Source organism: Podarcis raffonei, chromosome 8, assembly GCF_027172205.1.
Source record: "Podarcis raffonei isolate rPodRaf1 chromosome 8, rPodRaf1.pri, whole genome shotgun sequence".
NCBI classification, from domain to species: Eukaryota; Metazoa; Chordata; class Lepidosauria; order Squamata; family Lacertidae; genus Podarcis; species Podarcis raffonei.
In genome coordinates, this window is record NC_070609.1 from 17,325,519 (window position 1) to 17,344,793 (window position 19,275).

The following is a 19,275-nucleotide window of genomic DNA, read 5'->3' on the forward strand; positions in this document are numbered from 1 at the left end:
CTTGTGTTAAAAATATTCTTTATTAAAATCACAAGCTGTGAGACAAACAGAGGAATCACAATAGTCATTTGCACATACACAGTATTTAGAATTTGAAGGCCAAAAATCAAAACAAACAATGCCATCCATAGATAATTTCGTTCTGCTTGATTCATACAAGATGCCTGTCTTTCTCATTCCTTACTTTAACCCAGCCACTGAATGAATAATAATATTCCTTAGCATCATTCTTAATTTGTAATACAGTCATACCTCAGGTTGAAGTAGCTTCGGGATAAGTACTTTCGGGTTGCACGTTACTTCCGGGTTTTGCAGCTCGCGCATGCGCATACAGTCAGAATGATGTCACGTGCATGCTCAGAAGCGGTGAATCATGACTCACGCATGTGCAGACATGAGTTCCGTTCACTTCTGGATGCAAACGGGGCTCCAGAACGGATCCTGTTCACATCCAGAGGTACCACTGTACTAGCATGTGTTTAGCCAATACTATACTGTAAATATTTTGTAACCTCTAGAAAGAAATATTTTTAAGGGAATGAAAAGGGTTTCCTTCTGAATTGAGAGTAGCCTATCTGTTTGCTCTCCAGATGTTGGTGAACTCCAGCTCCATTAAGCCCTAGCTAGCATGGTCAATGGCCAACAGACAATGGACAAGGATGATGGGAGATGTAACTAGGGTTGCCATACGTCAAGTTTTTCCGGGACATATCTGGTATTTAAAAGGTGAAAACACCATCCAAGGGGATTTTTTTTTAATTGCCAAAATGTCCAGGGTTTTTTGGTTTTAGACAAAGCACACATGTGCTCAGGAACTGCCTTCCAGTAGCATGAACAGCTGTGCCCTGCAAGCGCAAGCAGCATGCCTCAGAGTGGGAGGAGCGTCAGGGCTCCTTTGTGTGGTTCAGCTGGGGAACAGGAGAGCTCCCAATTCCCAGCTGAGCCAGCCCCAGTGCACCCTCTGCTCGCGGGCAAACCAGTGCCGGGCTGAGGACTCCTTTAACTGCTCAGCTGCAGGAAGCGGCAACCGCGCTCCCCACAGCCAGACAGTTTTACAGAGTCCCCAGCCCAGCACGTTAACTGCTCAGCTGAGCAGTTTCACAAAGCCTACCGTCCCCCTTATTATTATCATTATTTATTTATTATGATTTTTTTATGTCCTCTTTTTTTGGTTTAGAAGATTTGGCAGCCCTAATTTGTAACAAAACAACATTTGGAGTGCACTAAGTTGGCTGGTTTCAGTATTCAGTTAACGGATTGCAATGTGCTGTGAATTTGTCATTCCTTAACTCCATTGCTATTGTATAATGTGTCATCTTCATCATGAAAGTATAGTCATTTCCTCCAGGTCCAACTTGTTCCAGTGTAGACTGTGTTTGTGACATCAACATAGCTCATCTGAAATTGTAGCACACTCTTTTCCTCATTCTGTTGCAGCAGCATTCAGGCGGAAAGCCAGCCCACCTATCAGGAGAGAAAAAGGGCTTGTGAGGGCATAGCCAGCGGAGAATAAAACACTATCTGAGATACAGTGGTGCCCCGCAAGACGAATGCCTCGCAAGACGGAAAACCCGCTAGACGAAAGGGTTTTCCGTTTTGGAGGTGCTTCGCAAAATGAATTTCCTATGGGCTTGCTTCGCAAGACGAAAATGTCTTGCAAGTTCCTGCGGGGTTTTTTTCCTCCCCCCCCCTTTTTCCCAAGCCGCTAAGCCGCTTATCAGCTGATCCGCTAAGACGCTTAACAGCTGATCCGCTAAGCCGCTAAGCCCCTTAACAGTTGATTGCTAAGCCGCTTATCAGCTGATCCGCTAAGCCGCTTATCAGCTGATCCGCTAAGCCGCTTAACAGCTGATCGCTAAGCCAATTATCAGCTGGTCCGCTAAGCCGCTAAGCCGCTTATCAGCTGATCTGCTAAGCCACTAAACTGCTTATCAGCTGATCCGCTAAGCCCGCTAAGCTGCTAATAGCGCTAATCCGCTAAGCCGCTAATGGGCTTGCTTCGCAAGACGAAAAGACCGCAAGACGAAGAGACTCGCGGAACGGATTCTTTTCGTCTTGCGAGGCACCACAGTATCCAGATCACTGATCCCAGCATGACCTTCCTTTCTCATCAGGGGAATCATGCCCTGATCCTCAAAGCCCTGCCATTCTAACAGGCCCAGTTCTCTCCCACAGAATACATTGTTCATTTTGAGACTTCTGCAAGGGACTCTTCTTGCCAGGCATGCCTCCATCTGTTTTCATAAGTATTCAGATAGATGCATTGTGGGACAATGCAAAACCTGTCTGCAATGAGCTTTTTTACTTCTCGCTTGTGGCGCCAGCCCTGTGGAACACCCTCCCATCAGAGGTCAAGGAAATAAAAAACTATCTGACTTTTAGAAGACATCTGAAGGCAGCCCTGTGTAGGGAAGTTTTTAATGTCTGGTGTTTTATTGTATTTTTAATATTTTGTTGGAAGCCGCCCAGAGTGGCAGTGTCATAATAATAATAATAAAAAGTAATAAAATAATAATAATAATAAAATAATAAAAATAAAATAATAATAATAATTAAAAATATAATAATAATAATTAAAAATATAATAATAATAATTAAAAATATAATAATAATAATAATAATAATAATAATAATAATAATAATAAAAACAACAACAACAACAACAACAACAACAACAACAACAACCCACCCATTTATCAAGAAGTGTTTTTCAGGATCAAAAAATAGATGAAAATTGTCTGTGAATAAAATAAGTAGTCTGTCTGCATTCATTTTAGAATATAATATCATTTGTACTCAGCCAAAGTCTCTGGGAGCGTTTGTAAGGAATAAGGCTAGCGAATTATAAATTGCTGAAGTTTGGCACAAATGCATTTCCGTAGTCCGGAAATCCTGCCGAAACACTTAAGTCAAAATTGTTTTAGATGTTTTTCCTGCCCTTCAAGCTGAATCTGGGGAAACCTGATTCCTTCAGATTGTTGGTATAATAATAATAATAATAATATTTTTTTATTTATATCCCACCCTCCTTAGCCAAAGCCAGGCTCAGAGCGGCTAATAACAGTATGAAGGGAGAATGACATTTCTGAATGCTTTTCAAAGCCAAAAAACACAGAGGCAATCCATGCTTGCAGTAAAGTTGCACACCCAGGGGATTGGTTCAAATTCCACCCTCTTCCTCTCTTGCTGATAGTGGAATTGTGTGCACAGCATGTCACACCAGGAAATTGGTCAATATCTGAGCCTCTATCCGCAGCCAAAGTGGCACACTGCCAGGGGCACGACCACGTGATGATGCTAAATGTGTAGCTCAGCCCCAGACTGTTCTGTAATGAAATAAACAGCTACCAACTCCATGCGAAGGCAAACCTTTAAATAAAGATGCATATTTTCAGCATTTCCCATTTGACACATACCAGTTACAAGGAAGAAAGGAAAGGAGACCCAGCCCAAGCCAAAAGACCATCCATAATAGGCATTTCCTCTTGTCTCCCCTGTGTAGACGGCCATGGCAATCATGACGCAAAGAGCTATTAAGAAAAAATACATTAAGATATAAAGTTGCTTGTACATTAAATATTCCAGGCTGACCCTGAAGCTGCAGCTAGTGAAATGCAGTGGCTGAAAGTTGTGCCCTGGTTGCCAGATGGCTATGGGGATAGGGACAAAGGATCAAGTGGAACCGATTGTATTTAAGAGTTGTTGTTTTAAACTATTTTTTATTTATAATTGGGGTTTTTTAAATTGTTTTCACATTTTAGTTATTTATAATGTTTGTTGCCTTACAATGTTGTCATTTGTTGGAAGCCACCCAGAGTGGCTGTAGCAACCCTGTCAGATGGGCAGCCTATAAATATATAACTTGGTAGTAGTAGTACAGTGGTACCTCAGGTTAAGTACTTAATTTGTTCCGGAGGTCCGTACTTAACCTGAAACTGTTCTTAACTTGAGGTACCACTTTAGCTAATGGGGCCTCCTACTGCCGCCGCGCCACTGCTACACAATTTCTGTTCTCATCCTGAAGCAAAGGTCTTTACTCGAGGTAATATTTCTGGGTTAGCGGAGTCTGTAACCTGAAGCGTATGTAACCTGAGGTACCACAGTAGAAGAAGAAGAAGAAGAAGAAGAAGAAGAAGAAGAAGAAGAAGAAGAAGAAGAAGAAGTATACTATACAGTTGTATCTTGGAAGTCGAAAGGAATCCATTCCAGAACTCGTTTGAATTCCAAAAAGTTCTGAAACCAAAGCGTGGCTTCTGATTGGCTGCAGGGAGCTCCTACTTCCGCCCTTGCAACATATCCATTGGATGTGCTTCCAGGGCAAGGAAAAAGCAGGGCTGAGCTGGCCCAGCATCCATCGGATCTGGAACCAGTCTCACCGCCCACATGCCATAGCGTTGGGCTTGAGCTAAACCTGACTGAAGCACCAGCCAGGAATTGGGCCTGATCATCCTGCTGCCCTCCCCTTCCCAGCTACATATCCATTGGAGATGTGGTAGGTGGCTCCACCACTCACAAAACCATGGAGGTGGAGAGAGGACTATTGAATAGGTCCTTCCATCACTGATTTATGCGGGTCTGCTCAGAGTATAACTTCACTGGATCCATAATACCTGCAACAATGCTGGCTATGGCTGCGGTCTTGGCCTTGGAGATGGAGCCAAATTGCACGCTACAAAAGGTGCCACAAAGACCAATGCAAGAGATGGCTCCAGCGATCATCCCGAAGAACATGAAGGCTCGGGTAACATGGACGAAATCTTTCAGGAAGGAAGGAAGAGAAAGGAAGAAGGAGGTTAAATTCCACAACAGCCATTTTGTTCTGGAACCCACTTCAGTTTAATCAAAACATTAATTCCTCCCCCCCCCCCAAAAAAAAGCATGGAGTAAATGTGTTATCCCTAGTCACACTGGATTTTCAGGGAGTCGGGGAACTCTCAACTGCCCCCCCCCCCCCCGTGCGCACAAGTTACGGTTGAATACTACACCACTAGTACTCCGAGCAGAAGACAAAAAGCTTACCTTTCACATCCATCCCAAGTGAACCACAAGTATAAGTTGCCAGAACTTTAGCACAAGCTTTCCAGAGGCCAATGTTGCCCGAGGCATTTGCCAGCCAGTAGTCTGAGCCCAGGGCAATGAGGAGCAGCAGAAGGCTGATGAAAGCACAAACCACAGCACTGATCTGCAGGGCCTGCATTCTGCGATTGGTCGGATCTGTGACTGCTCAGCGTAACTGCGATGCCGAACCTGGGGAAGGGAGATAAGTTGCAGTTTATGTTTGGGTGTGCTTAAAATTTACATATCTGCCAAGAGGCCTACTGCAGATTGTGCTATCGTGAAGATGTCCTCAGGCTGTACGTTTACTAATTCTCTGTTCCAGGTTCTCAGGGCGCAAGATAAACAAAAAATAAACAAACTGTGCTGCCTTTCACCACCCTGTTCTCATAAGTGATCCCTCCTCCCAAAATAATTCCCACCTTGATCTTCTGAAAACTGCTGAGTGCCTTGGTGGTCCACTTACTAATTTTACCTGCCTGTTGCTTAGCGCCTACAAAGCCGCCCTGACATCTGTTAACTCAGTCAGGCAACAAGCCTATCTCTCCGTACGTGCCTTAAAAAAAGAATATAAAGCCCTGATAACCTGTCAAAAGAACGTCTACAGCAGAAAATGCTGGTCAGAACTAATTATTTGTAGCAAATGTAATATGCTTTGCCATCTTGGTTTTTTCCACCTCCTTCAAAAGCTTGATGGATAATGGCCTCGGAGATGGCCCTAAAGCTGTGGCACTCCCTCCTGACAGGTGTGAGTCTTGCACCATCATTATATAGCTTTTGGTGAATGCTAAAGAAACACCTCTTTACCCTGGTCTTTGACACTGAAGATGTAATTTTTAATTTTTTTTTTACAAAGTACTGTACGTCAGTACTTTACTGGGTCTCCTCCACCATTTGACACCGTTTGCCTGTGATATAGCAGTAGCTGAATAAATACATTTGTGCACTGGATTATAATGATAATTATTTTTAGTTATTGAAAATACTGTATTTTTCCATTTATAAGAGGCCCCCTTGTATAAGAAACTCCTATTTTTTAAACCCAAAATTAAGAAATTCAGTTGTTTAGCCTCTTTGGGGGGTGGGGGGAAACACTTCCACCAATCGCTCACCCACCTGCCCGCCACTGCCAATCGCTTGCCACAGCTCACTGCATTCACCAATTGTCTGCCCGCTCACTGCCACCAGCAGCCCACCTGCCCACTTGCCACAGCCGGCAATTGCCTGCCCACTTGCCACTGCCAATCTCCTTGCTGCTACCATTAATCATACGTCCCCCCTGCATTCATTCTCCGTGTATAAGACGATACCCAATTTTTGCCTATTTATTTTTTTTAGCAAAAAGCATTGTTTTATACACGGAGAAATATGGTATATGCCGCCATACAGCTGCAGGTCTCTGAATCCTTCTTATGAACTGTTGACACTCATTTGTAGCTCTGCATTCCGATATGTGGATAGTGATAAGGATCTTTGTGGGGTTTGTATGCCTCACTTCTATATCTTTTAAGATCTATCAGATTGATGGACACTTTGGCTAGAAAAATTATATGCCTGAGCTGAAGAATGGTGGCTAGCAGTGTCAATTGCGGGCAAACAACTGCTCTCCCCACCTTCCCCACACAACTCCATTTCCTCAAGCTGCAACCACCCCACAACTACTTCTGCTTTGTGCCTATTTGTGCCCCAGTTAGTAAGTTAATGGAATTGAAACAGAAGGGTTGGGTGGGAGAGGAGGAAGACATGAAGAGAACCAAACAAAATGCCATCCATTCACTCAGGAGTCATTTCTGTGAATGGTGTTTGGCTCAGGACAAATAACCGAATGGCATATATCTGCTCTCCTTCCCTCCCTCCCTTCTTCTCTCATCGTTCACCTTCATTGATTCGACCTCAGCCTTTGACAGAAAAGAAGACTTTTTATGGAGAAAACTGGGAACTAAGATGGACAGGTGCCTCTGCTGAGTTTAAATTAAGAACTTCAAGCTTCAGAGTAGACTGAGAAGGCCAGTTGTCAGGGCCAATAGACTCAGCCAGAGCAGTTAGACAAGGTTGTTTGCCAGCTCCCATTGTAACTATCCAGCCTCCCAAAATTTCAACACTTCTTGTGATGGTTTGACCCCTTTCCGTTTGAACAGTACAAATTCCACAAATACTTTCCATATCTCCTTAAAATCATTTCTCCTACATATTCCCCATTTTACCTTAATAGCACATGTTAATTTATCATTAGTAGCTATATCCCACACCTCTTTATACCATTCTTCTATTTTATATTCACCTTGCCCCTTCCACTTCCTAGCTATAAAAACTCATACAGCTGTCAATAAATTTGTGAGCAAGCCCTTCATAGCCTGCAAACCTTCCACCTCATCATAAATTGATAACAATGCTACCTCTGGAATTTCAGACAGCTTTAACCCAATTTTTTTTCAAATGTTCCTCTATTACCTGCATATTTTCCAATGGATTTTTGATTGTTAGCAAGGCGTCATGTGCAAATAAACTTATTTTCTCTTTTCCATTATTGCTTATTCCTTATATATTTCTAACTTCTCAAATTACATTGGCCAGAGTTTCAATGATCAATACAAATAAAATAGGGGAAAGGGGGCATCCTTGTCTTGTAGCTCAAACTAGTGTTCGTTCTGTTATACCATTGTTCACGATGACATATGCCTTGTTCCTCAAATATAACTGATTTATTAATCCCTTAAATCGTTTTCCAAATCCTAAGCTTTCTATAATCATTTTTAATGCCAACCATTCTACATAGTCAAATGCCATACAAATATCCAGTGCTACTATACCAACTTTCAGTTTATTTCTTCTTATTATATCCTTTGCTGGGATTGCTGAGCTTCCAGGTCCTGCTGCTGCTCCTTCAGACCATTAACTATCCACTGGCCTTTTCTGAGTCTGCCTCCCTTCAAGAGGAGAGATCACTGATGGCATTTCCTAACAAGAGTAGGCTAAGCATAGGTGAAGGCAACCAGTATAAGCCCCTCTTCCAGGCAACATATTTGCTTACCCCACGTCAGATCTCCAGAGAGATGTTTCTGCACACCAAAAGCCTCCAGTTCACAGCTCAGTCCTTCTCTCTACTTCTCCTTTGCTCTGTCTTCAAAGGTTACAACACACAAACAACTTGCAAAAGGCCTTCAGCATTAGCAAGAGGAAATGGTGCAACTGTGTTCCAGAAATGATCAAGAAGCCAACTGCCAACAGCAAGGCAAAAAGTGGGCACAGCAACAAAGATTAACTTCTCTGAAGTCTTATCCTGTGTTGGGGAGACCACTCCATCCCAATCTCCCATAAGGCACCAATTCTCATATGGAAAATCCACTAGTCTATTCATACATTCTTTGTAAAGAGATAAGTGTGAATTTTGAAAGATGTTTTGGTTTGCTTATTGTTACAGAACGTGTGATTCAAATGCAGACTGAATCAAATCCCCACCCCTAGGGCTAACTTGGTTGTCTCAGTCCCCATCTTTCTACTCTCTGGCGAAGTTGGACTTGAACCCTAGGAGTTGTGTTTTGTTAGGGGACATACTGGAGCTTATGCAATTTGTAGCTCACTTTACTTTGCATCTGTTCTTGTTCATTTATTTCTTCAATTTATATCTCACCCTTCTTCCCAAAGGATTTGCTCCCAAAACTTTGCCCCCCCCCCCTGACTTCTGGTCTGATCGCCATCGCGTTTGGCTGCTTTCCCATGTCACTGGACTCCAGCTGTGCAGGAATTCAGGGGTAATATGGGAGTAATTATCCCTGCCCCCCCCAGGTAGGGGGGAACTGGCCGTCACCTGCGGATCATCTGATAACTGCCGCTCACTACAGAATGTGGGGGCAGGGACGCTGGGTGCTGAGCACTGCAAATATTGGAAACTCTCCAGAGCCATCGCCATGAGCATCCCTGTTCTTTAAAAATTAATTAAATCTGAACTTACAAACAGGCGTGTTCTGGAAGAAGGAGACAAAAAAAGACCTGCTAAGTAATTCAGTCACTGAGTGCCAAGCTTTGAACTGAGAAGGACTTTCAGCGTTTTCTACGGTTTATGTGAGGTGAGTGGCTGTTTCCTTTCTATACTTGCTATTTCACGATTTGAATTTGATTTGGATTTGATATCCCGCTTTATCACTACCCGAAGGAGTCTCAAAGCGGCTAACATTCTCCCTTCCCTTCCTCCCCCACAACAAACACTCTGTGAGGTGAGTGAGGCTGAGAGACTTCAGAGAAGTGTGACTAGCCCAAGGTCACCCAGCAGCTGCATGTGGAGGAGCAGAGACGCGAACCCAGTTCACCAGATTACGAGTCTACCTCTCTTAACCACTACACCACACTGGCTCTTTTGGCAATTTGGCAAGCCTCATTAAGAAAGAACTAATTAATCAAATGGAATGCAGGAGGAACTGTATAAAAACTTGAGAATTTGATGCTTCATGGCGCAGTCATCTGTGGAGGGTTCTAATTAGAACTGGCAAAAACTAGATTGATATGCTTTCAGCTTGGGATGATAAAATGCCGAACTGTGGTGTAGTTAGCTGATGGATTACAACTGGGGTATATCTCACACAAAAACTGCATCTGCTTGTATGGATTTTCATCGTATATCAATTAATAAAGTGAAGGTGAATCTTTGGTCTTGGCAAACTTTCCCTAGGGTTCAGGGAGAGCAAGCTTGAGTTTTAGAGGAATCAAACAATTATTAATTGTGGAATATATTTGATGGCATTGCTGTCTACGGAACATCTTTAATTGGACTCGGGAAACATCTGCTTGTTAAGAGACTCGAAAAATTACTCTGAATTTCATTAAACAAAGGAAAGTTGGAAGACAGCCCCAAACTTTAGAGATAAGAGCTTGGTATGAAGATTGAACCCTTCGAGGGAGTACAGTGCTGAAAATGACTGACAACAAACACAACAAAATTCCTGTTGCATGTCAACATATTTATGGATTTGTTAAACACGATTGAAAGTCACATAACAGTGACTGTGATAACGATAAAGGGTTTGGAAGGGAATTTTGATATTGGGAATAAACAACAGAGAAAAATGCAGGAACATGTGAGAAATGTAGATAATAGTTGTGCTGCATCTGATGTCTTTGCAGGGATGTTTGCAGGTGCAGAAAACAATTGAAAAAGCATGCAAGCACTCTCTAAACCTCAGGAAACCCTTGAAAAATCCTTTTGGTAACCCAAAACTCAACCAAACTCCACCACAATTGCTCCCTCCAAATCTCCTTTCTCAAACTCAAACTCTCTGCAGGCCTCAAACCTCAGTGCAAAAGGCTCCTGGAATTGCGAGACACCGTTTTCGCACCGTTTTTGTCATTTCCATGCTCTTTTAGGGCCATTTCCCCCCTTTTCCATGCCACTTCTGGGTTTGCGGTGATGCATGCATGCACAGTCGTGTATGCCTTGAATATGCGTAAATGGAAGGTTGCCTGTAAATCCAAAAGCATATTTCTGTCTTTGTAATGAGGTTTCCTTTTAGGCTTGGGAATCTGTGTGCTTGCCTTAAAAATATTCTTTATTAAAACCACAAGCTATGAGACAAACAGGAATCACAATAGTCATTTGCACATACACAATATTTAGAATTTGAAGGCCAAAACTCAAAACAAACAATGTCATCCATAGATAATTTTATTCTGCTTGATTCATACAAGATACCGGTCTTTCTCATTTCCTTACTTTAACCCAGCCACTGAATGAATAATAATATTGCTTAGCATCATTCTTAATTCGTAATACTAGCATGTTTTTAGCCAATACTGTACTGTAAATATTTTATAACCTCTAAAAAGAAATGTTTTTAGGGGAACAAAAAGGGTTTCTTTCTGAATTGGGAGTAGCCTATCTGTTGCTCTCCAGATGTTGGTGAACTCCAGCTCCATTCTGCCCCAGCTAGCATGGTCAAAGGCCAATGGACAAGGTTGATGGGAGTTGTAACTAGGGTTGCCATACGTCAAGTTTTTCCAGGACATATCTGGTATTTAAAGGGGGAAAACATCGTCCGGGGGGATTTTTTTTTAATTGCCAAAATGTCCAGGGTTTTTTTATTTTAAACAAAGTTCCCGTGTGCTCGGGAACTGCCTTCCAGGAGCATGAACAGCTTTGCCCTGCAAGCACAAGCAGCATGCCTCAGAGCAGGAGGAGCGTCAGGGCTCCTTTGCGTGTTTCAGCTGGGGCACAGGAGAGCTCCCAATCCCCAGCTGAGCCAGCCCCAGTGCTCCCCCTTGCTCGCGTTGGCAAACCAGTGCCAGGCCGGGGACTCCTTTAAGTGCTCAGCTGCGGGGAGCGGCAACCACACTCCCCACAGCCAAACAGTTTTACAGAGCCCCCAGCCCAGCGCTGTAACTGCTCAGCTGAGCAGTTTCACAAAGCCTACCGTCCCCCTTATTATTATCATTATTTATTAATCATCAATTTTTTATGTCCTCTTCTTTGATTTAGAAGATTTGGCAGTCCTAATTTGTAACACAACAGCATTTGGAGGGCACTAATTTGGCTGATTCAGTATTCAGTTAACGGATTGCAATGTGCTGTCAATTTGCCACTCCTTAACGCCATTGCTATTGTATAATGTGTCATCTTCATCATGAAAGTATAGTCATTTCCTCCAGGTCCAACTTGTTCCATTGTAGACTGTGTTTGTGACATCAACATAGCTCATCTGAAATTGTAGCACACTCTTTTCCTCATTCTGTTGCAGCAGGATTCACGCGGAAAGCCAGCCCACCTATCAGGAGAGAAAAAGGGCTGGTGAGGGCATAGCCAGCGGAAAATAAAACACTATCTGAGATATCCAGATCACTGATCGCAGCATGACCTTCCTTTCTCATCAGGGGAATCATGCCCTGATCCTCAAAGCCCTGCCATTCTAACAGGCCCAGTTCTCTCCCACAGAATACATTGTTCATTTTGAGACTTCTGCAAGGGACTCTTCTTGCCAGGCATGCCTCCATCTGTTTTCATAAGTATTCAGATAGATGCATTGTGGGACAATGCTCATCTGCAATGAGCTTTTTTACTTGTAGGTTGTGGCACCAGCCCTGTGGAATGCCCTCCCATCAGAGGTCAAGGAAATAAACAACTATCTGACTTTTAGAAGATATCTGAAGGCAGCCCTGTTTAGGGAAGTTATTAATGTTGTGTTTTATTGTATTTTTAATATTTTGTTGGAAGCTGCCCAGAGTGGCTGTGGAAACACAGCCAGATGGACGGGATTTAGCTAGTTATTTAGTTAGTTATAAACCCATTTATCAAGATATTCTTTTGGGGATGAAAAAATAAATGCAGATTGTCTGTGAATGAAATAAATAGTCTGTCTCCATTCATTCTAGAATATAATATCATTTGTACTCAGCCAAAGCCTCTGGGAGCATTTGTAAGGAATAAGGCTAGTGAATTCCTGAAGTTTGGCACAAATGCATTTCCGTAGTCCAGAAATCCTACTGACACACTTAGATCAAGCTTAATTCAGATGTTTTTCCTGCCCTTCGAGCTGAATCTGGGGAAACCTGATTCCTTCAGAGTGTTGGTATGAAGGGAGAATGACATTTCTGAATGCTTTTCAAGGCCAAAAAAAATCCAGAAGTAATCCATGCTTGCAGTAGAGAAGCACACCCAGGGGATTGTGTTACGTTCCACCCTCTTCCTCTTTTGCTGATAGTGGAATTGTGTGCACAGCATGTCATACCAGGAAATTGATCAATATATGAGCCTCCATCCACAGACAAAGTGGCACACTGCCAGGGGCACGACCACATGATGATGCTAAATGTGTAGCTCAGCCCCAGACTGTTCTGTAATGAAATAAACAGCTACCAACTCCATGCGAAGTCAAACCTCTAAATAAAGACGCACATTTTCAGCATTTCCCATTTGACACATACTCACCAGTTATAAGGAAGAGAGGAAAGGAGGCCCAGCCCAAGCCAAAAGACCATCCATAACTCAACTGTGTTCCCGCACGCCCTGTGAAGGTGGCCATGGCAATCAGGACGCAACCAGCTAGGAAGAAAAAATACATTAAGATATAAAGTTGCTTGTACATTAAATAATCCAGGCTGACACGGAAGTTGCAGGTAGTGAAATGCAGTGGCTGAAAGATGCGCCCTGGTTGCCAGATGGCTACGGGGATGGAGTCAGGGACCAAGTGGAACTTATTGTATTTAAGCATTGTTGTTTTAAACTATTTTTTATTTATAATTGTTTTTTAAAAAAAATGTTTTCACATTTTAGTTCTTTATAATCTTTGATGTCTTACAGTGTTGTCATTTGTTGAAAGCCACCCAGAGTGGCTGTAGCAACCCTGTCAGATGGGCAGCCTATAAATATATAACTTAGTAGTAGTAGTAGTAGTAGTCATATATTGGAAGTCGAAAGGAATCCGTTCCGGAAGTCGTTTTGAATTCCAAAAAGTTCTGAAACCAAAGCGTGGCTTCTGATTGGCTGCAGGAAGTTCCTGATTCCACCTTTGAAACATATCCATTGGATGTGCTTCCAGGGCAAGGAGAAAGCAGGGCTGAGCTGGCCCAGCATCCATTGGATCTGGAACCAGTCTCACCGCCCACATGCCATAGCGTTGGGCTTGAGCTAAACCTGACTGAAGCACCAGCCAGGAATTGGGCCTGATCATCCTGCTGCCCTCCCCTTCCCAGCTACATATCCATTGGAGATGTGGTAGGTGGCTCCACCACTCACAAAACCCTGGAGGTGGAGAGAGGACTATTGAATAGGTCCTTCCATCATTGATTTCAGTGGGTCTGCTCAGAGTATAACTTCACTGGATTCAAGTAAGAACATATTAGGTGGACATTTCAGCTTGGCACAGTCTACAGCTTTGTGTTCAGGGGCTTGAACTGACTGGAAGCAGATGCTTATGACCCCCCATAATACCTGCAACAATGCTGGCTACGGCTGCGGTCTTGGCCTTGGAGATGGAGCCAAATTGCACGCTAAAAAAGGTGCCACAAAGACCAATGCAAGAGATGGCTCCAGCGATCATCCCGAAGAACATGAAGGCTCGGGTAACATGGACGAAATCTTTCAGGAAGGAAGGAAGAGAAAGGAAGAAGGAGGTTAAATTCCCACAACAGCCATTTTGTGCTTGAACCCACTTCACTTTAATCAAAACATTAATCCCGCCCCCCAAAAAAGCATGGAGTGATTGTGTTATCCCTAGTCACAATGGATTTTCAGGGAGTTGAGGAACTGTCAGCTGCCCCCCCCCCCCCAAGTTACATTTGAATACTACACCACTAGTACTCCGAGCAGAAGACAAAAAGCTTACCTTTCACATCCATCCCAAATGAACTGCAAGTCTCAGCTAGTCCAATATTAATACAAGTTCTCCAGAGGCCAGTGTAGCTCAAGGAATTTTCCAGCCAGTAGTCTGAGCCCAGGGCAATGAGGAGCAGCAGAAGGCTGATGAAAGCACAAACCACGGCGCCAATCTGCAGGGCCTGCATTGTGCGAATGGTCAGATCTGTGACTGCTCAACGTAACTGCGATGCCGAACCTGGGGAAGGGAGACACACACATTATTCCACATAAGTTGCAGTTTATGTTTGGGTGTGCTTAAAATTTGCATATGTGACAAGAGGCCTACCGCAGATTGTGCTGTCGTGAAAATGCCCTCAGGCTGTACGTTTAATACTTCTCTGTTCCAGGTTCTCAAGGCGCAAGGAAAGGGGGGGGGAGCAAAACTGTGCTGTCTTTCACCACCCTGTTCCCATAAATGGTCCCTCCTCCCAAAATAATTCCCACCTTGATCCTCTGAAAACTGCTGAGCACCTTGGTGGACCTCTTGCTAATTTTACCTGCCTGTTGCTTAGCAAATGTAATATGCATTGCCCTCTTGGTTTTTTCCACCTCCTTCAAAAGCTTGATGGATAATGGCTTCGGAGATGGCCCTAAAGCTGTGGCACTCCCTCCTCACAGGTGTGAGTCTTGCACCATCGTTATATGGCTTTTGGTGAATGTTACCTTGGTCTTTGACACTGGAGATGTATAAACGATTTTTAAATGATTTTTTACACAGAACATCAATACTTTACTGGGTCTCCTCCATCTTTTGACACCGTTTGCCTGCAATATAGCAGTAGCTGACTAAATACATTTATAATTATAATTTTTATTTATTTATTGAAATTATATACAACCCTATATCCACAGGTCTCTGAATCCTTCTCATGAACTGCTGACACTCTTTTGTAGCTCTGCATTCAGATAAAAATATGTGGATAGTTCTAGAGACCTTTGTGGGTTTTGTATGCCTCACTTCTATATCTTTTGTAAGTATATTAAGATCGATCAGACTTCTGGGTTAGCGCCATCGACTAATGGCGGATTCCCTCTGAGCTCCGGAGGGAATCGGCTCTGTAGGATCGGGTCTGGCCGCTGCGGTGACACGGGGACCCTTAAAAATCACAGGCGGTGAAGCCTGTGAACCTGGTGACTCGGCGGGCACCATTTGCGCCCCCCCCAACCTGTGAAGAGCCTTTTTAAAGGCTTCGGAACGGGGGACGGGGTGAGCGGCGCAGTGCTGAGAGTCGACTGCTTCTCCTGCAGAGTGAAGCCGCATTGCCATGGTCGGAGAGCGCTGACTTCTTCTTTGGAACAATTGGACTCTAAAAGTAACAACCCGTGAGTACTACGGAAATTGGTATCGTAAAGAATTTTTTTTTTTTTAAAGAATTAGGCACGATCGGGGAAGGTGTAAAAAGGAAGTCTGCCTCCCCGTCTTGTAAACAAGTTAAAGCAAAGACCTGCTAACTAAGGTCGAGAGAACCTCTTTTTTCCTTCTTTGGTAAAAGACTTTAATTTCACGGTTTGGCAGTATAAGAAATCTTGCTGGAGGATAAAAGAGCTAATTTTGGGAGCTGAAGTGTCACCCTCCCGGACCCGGGAGTGTTCCGCGAGAGAGCCTGTTGATGAGGTACTAAAGAGTTTGACAGCTGTCAAATTAGCTGTCAAGACAGAAAAAGAGAACTTTGTTTCTGCTGCTTCTGCTGGTTATATCTGTTACAATTTTTGTTACAATTTGATGAAAACAAGGAAGAACCGATACAAACTAACTGGATTTTTGGATTTGAACTGGAATGAACATTAAGAAACCAAAATCCCTCTAGAGGGGGTTTTGGGACATTACAAGAATGGCTGGAGGAGGGAGAGTTCAGGCTGAATTGGACAGAGTCTTTGTTCTCTTGGGAAAGTTACAAGGCCAAATTGATGTTTTGGCTATAAATGTTACAACTCTGGACTCAACTGTAAACAATATCATGGAACCTGATAAGGATTTGAATCAGGAAGTTTATCCAACTGAACAGAAAGAGAAACTTGACAACATTGAGAACTTGGAGAAGGAGACATATGTTGTCCCTGAAGAAAAGGAAGGAGGAACTGTAATTCTGCAGATGATGAAAGAGGACTTGAGGTTTGACATGATGGCAATGAAGGAAAATAAGAACTTGATGTGGAAAATCTGGCCTGAATTGGAGATGGAAAAAAGGAGAGATCTCCTTATGTGGAGATCTGAAGACCTAAGAATTACAAATTTGCTTAAGGTGGAGGTTGGAGCCTTGGGGACATTTGGTTTTGAAAGGAGTAAGAAACAAGATTTGGGCCCCACCTTTAAGTACGGAGGACTGGTTGGAAGAAATATGGATCCTGAAGGGCCAGAGCTTTTCCGAGATTTGGTGTTTAATTTTAAGGACTATCAGAAAAACCAGCAGAGAGGAATTGAGAGAGAATTAAGAGCCTCGGATGTGAGGTCTCCAGGCTAATACTAGATTAAGACTGGTGGATATTTGTGGGGGACTGAAACCGGGAAAGGGGGGTGTGGGGCTTGGGAATCCAAAGGGTACATAATTATAATGTGTTTTTACTTTCATTTTGTTTTGGTAATGTGTATGAAATTTGGGAAATTCGTGGAAGGGAACCTGGGTCGACTTTAGAAAGAATGTTTTAAGAATGTGTATTGAGGTACAAGTGTTGATGTTGAAGTTTGGATAAGGTAAAATTGGTTTGTTTTAAAACGGACTAAATTAAAGGAAAATAAGGTTAGCAAAAATAAATTGAGGAAATGAATGAAAGAGAAAAAGTAAAATAATAATATGTTAAATTAAGCATAGAAATAGGTTAAAAATTATGGATAAGGATTTGCTGAATTAACAATTTGAATTGGAATACAAGAAAGGGGGGTATGAGGAGGTCAGGGAAAAATGTTATTGAAAAATAGATTTTGTGAACTTTATGTGTTTTTAACTTTTTCTGCTTTTTGTTTTTCTTTTTTTTTCTTTTTGACTTTTTGTTTTTTTTTGTATTGTATTAAATTCAAAAATCTTAATAAATATATTTTTTTTAAAAAAAAAAGATCTATCAGATTGATAGACACTTTGGCTAGAAAAATTGTATGCCTGAGCACAGGCACACACCTGCGTCCCTCCTCCCTCCCCACACAACTCCATTGTCTCATGCTGCAACCACCCCAGCACTACTTTTGCTTTGTACCTGTTTGTGCCCCGCTTAGTGAGTTAATGAAATTGAAACAGAAGGGTAGGATGGGAGAGGAGGAAGACATGAAGGGAACCAAACAAATTGCCATCCATTCACCCAGGAGTCATTTCTGTGATTGGTGTTTGGCTCAGGACAAATAACCAAATGGCATATATCTGCTCTCCTTCCCTCCCTCCCTTCTTCTCTCATCACTTACCTTCATTGACTCGACCTTAGCCTTTGACAGAAAAGAAAACTTTTTATGGAGAAAACTGGAGACTTGGACAGACAGGTGCCTCTGCTGAGTTTAAATTAAGAACTTCAAGCTTCAAGTCAGAGTAGACCAAGAAAGCCAGTTGTCCATTCCATTGTAACTATCCAACCTCCCAAAATTTCTACACCTCTTGCAATGGTTTGACCCCTTTCCGTTTTAACAGTACAAATTCCACAAATACTTTCCATATCTCCTCAAAATCATTTCTCCTACATATTCCCCGTCTTACCTTAATAGCACGTGTTAACTTATCATTAATAGCTACTATATATCCCACACCTCTTTATACCAATAAATTTGCGAGCAAGTCCTTCATAGCCTGTGAACTTTCCACCTCATCATAAATTGATAACAAGGCTACCTTTGGACTTTCAGTCAGCTTTAACCCAGTTTTTTTTTCCAAATGTGCCTCTATTACCTGTATATTTCCCAATGGATTTTTTATTGTTAGCAAGGTGTCATCTGCAAATAAACTTATTTTCTCTTTTCCATTATTGCTTATTCCTTTTATATTTCTATCTTCTCAAATTACATTGGCCAGAGTTTCAATGATCAATACAAATACAAAAATTGTCTTGTACCTTGGGCTAGTGTTATTTGTTCTGTTATACCATTGTTCACTACAAGATATGCCTTGTTCCTCAAGTAGAATTGATTTATTAATCCCTTAAATCATTCTCCAAATCCTAAACTTTCTATAATCATTTTACCACAGGTTATTCTACACAGTCAAATGCCTTACAAATACCCAATGCTACTGTACCAGGTTTCAATTTATTTCTTATTATATCTATTTTATTCAGCACTCTTCCTATTAAACTAGACATCTGTCTTCTTGCTACAAAGCCATATTGGTTTTTATTTATATATTTATACATAAAATTATTCATCCTTTTTGCCATTATTGTGCTCAATATTTTAGCATTTTAATTAGGGAAATCGGTCTATACGATCCTGGGTCCTTCATATCTTTTCCTGGTTTTGGAATTAAGATAATTATTGATTGTTCCCACGATGGAGGGATCCTCTCACTCTCTATCACTGAATTATTTAATATTTTTATTTTAGGAACCAATATATTTTTAAATACCTTATAATATTCTGTTCCCAATCCATCTGCTCCTGGGGCTTCCCCCCCTTTTAGTTTACCTATAACTTCCTCTATTTCTTTTTCTGAAATTGGTTGTTCCATAACCTCTCTATCTCTACTTTCTAGGTTTATCTTCCAATTTCCATATTCGTTATTTTAGATATTAAGTTTTTTAAAACAAAGAACTTATACATTAGTGAGAAGAAAGAAAATTTCTTCTTGTCCCCCCCCCCCATCACTCTCCAAACATCTTTCATACCTTTTCCCCATAATTTTAGATAAACCTGTATCGTTATTACATCTTTCCTCTGGGGTAGGATTTTACTTATCTAATACCATATT

At 42.1% G+C, this 19,275-nt stretch overlaps 2 protein-coding genes across 4 annotated transcripts in view; both read right to left on the reverse strand.

Moving 5' to 3' along the window:
* On the reverse strand, nucleotides 1–14,741 carry LOC128418497 (protein NKG7-like). Of its 2 annotated transcripts, none has more exons than XM_053398218.1 (5): nucleotides 14,592–14,741; nucleotides 5,020–5,247; nucleotides 4,611–4,757; nucleotides 3,417–3,530; nucleotides 1–1,464 (listed from the first exon to the last, which is right to left on the reverse strand). In XM_053398218.1, the coding sequence occupies exons 2-5, from the start codon at nucleotides 5,195–5,197 to the stop codon at nucleotides 1,424–1,426; spliced, it is 480 nt and encodes a 159-aa protein (XP_053254193.1). In that variant the 5' UTR covers nucleotides 5,198–5,247; nucleotides 14,592–14,741; the 3' UTR covers nucleotides 1–1,423. The 2 variants fall into 2 exon arrangements, with proteins under 2 accessions (XP_053254193.1, XP_053254192.1); XM_053398217.1 differs by lacking the exon at nucleotides 14,592–14,741 and adding an exon at nucleotides 8,087–8,175.
* Nucleotides 10,590–19,275, reverse strand: part of LOC128418495 (protein NKG7-like) — a 21,344-nt gene continuing 12,658 nt past the window's right edge. For both annotated transcript variants that reach the window (XM_053398215.1, XM_053398216.1), the window contains exons 2-5: nucleotides 14,364–14,591; nucleotides 13,970–14,116; nucleotides 12,968–13,081; nucleotides 10,590–11,807 (exon numbers count right to left, since the gene is read on the reverse strand). In XM_053398215.1, the coding sequence (XP_053254190.1) occupies nucleotides 11,767–11,807; nucleotides 12,968–13,081; nucleotides 13,970–14,116; nucleotides 14,364–14,541 (480 nt within the window). In that variant the 5' untranslated portion in view covers nucleotides 14,542–14,591 and the 3' untranslated portion in view covers nucleotides 10,590–11,766. The remainder of the gene's footprint in view (nucleotides 11,808–12,967; nucleotides 13,082–13,969; nucleotides 14,117–14,363; nucleotides 14,592–19,275) is intronic.

Excerpts from the sequence above, each read along its gene's own strand:
- LOC128418497 (XM_053398218.1), bottom strand. The coding sequence starts at position 5,197 with ATGCAGGCCCTGCAGATCAGTGCTGTGGTTTGTGCTTTCATCAGCCTT. Across the intron at positions 4,758-5,019 it reads ACTTGGGATGGATGTGAAAG|ATTTCGTCCATGTTACCCGA; the intron begins GTAAGCTTTTTG and ends CCTTCCTGAAAG. Across the intron at positions 3,531-4,610 it reads CATAGCCAGCATTGTTGCAG|CTCTTTGCGTCATGATTGCC; the intron begins GTATTATGGATC and ends TTTTCTTAATAG.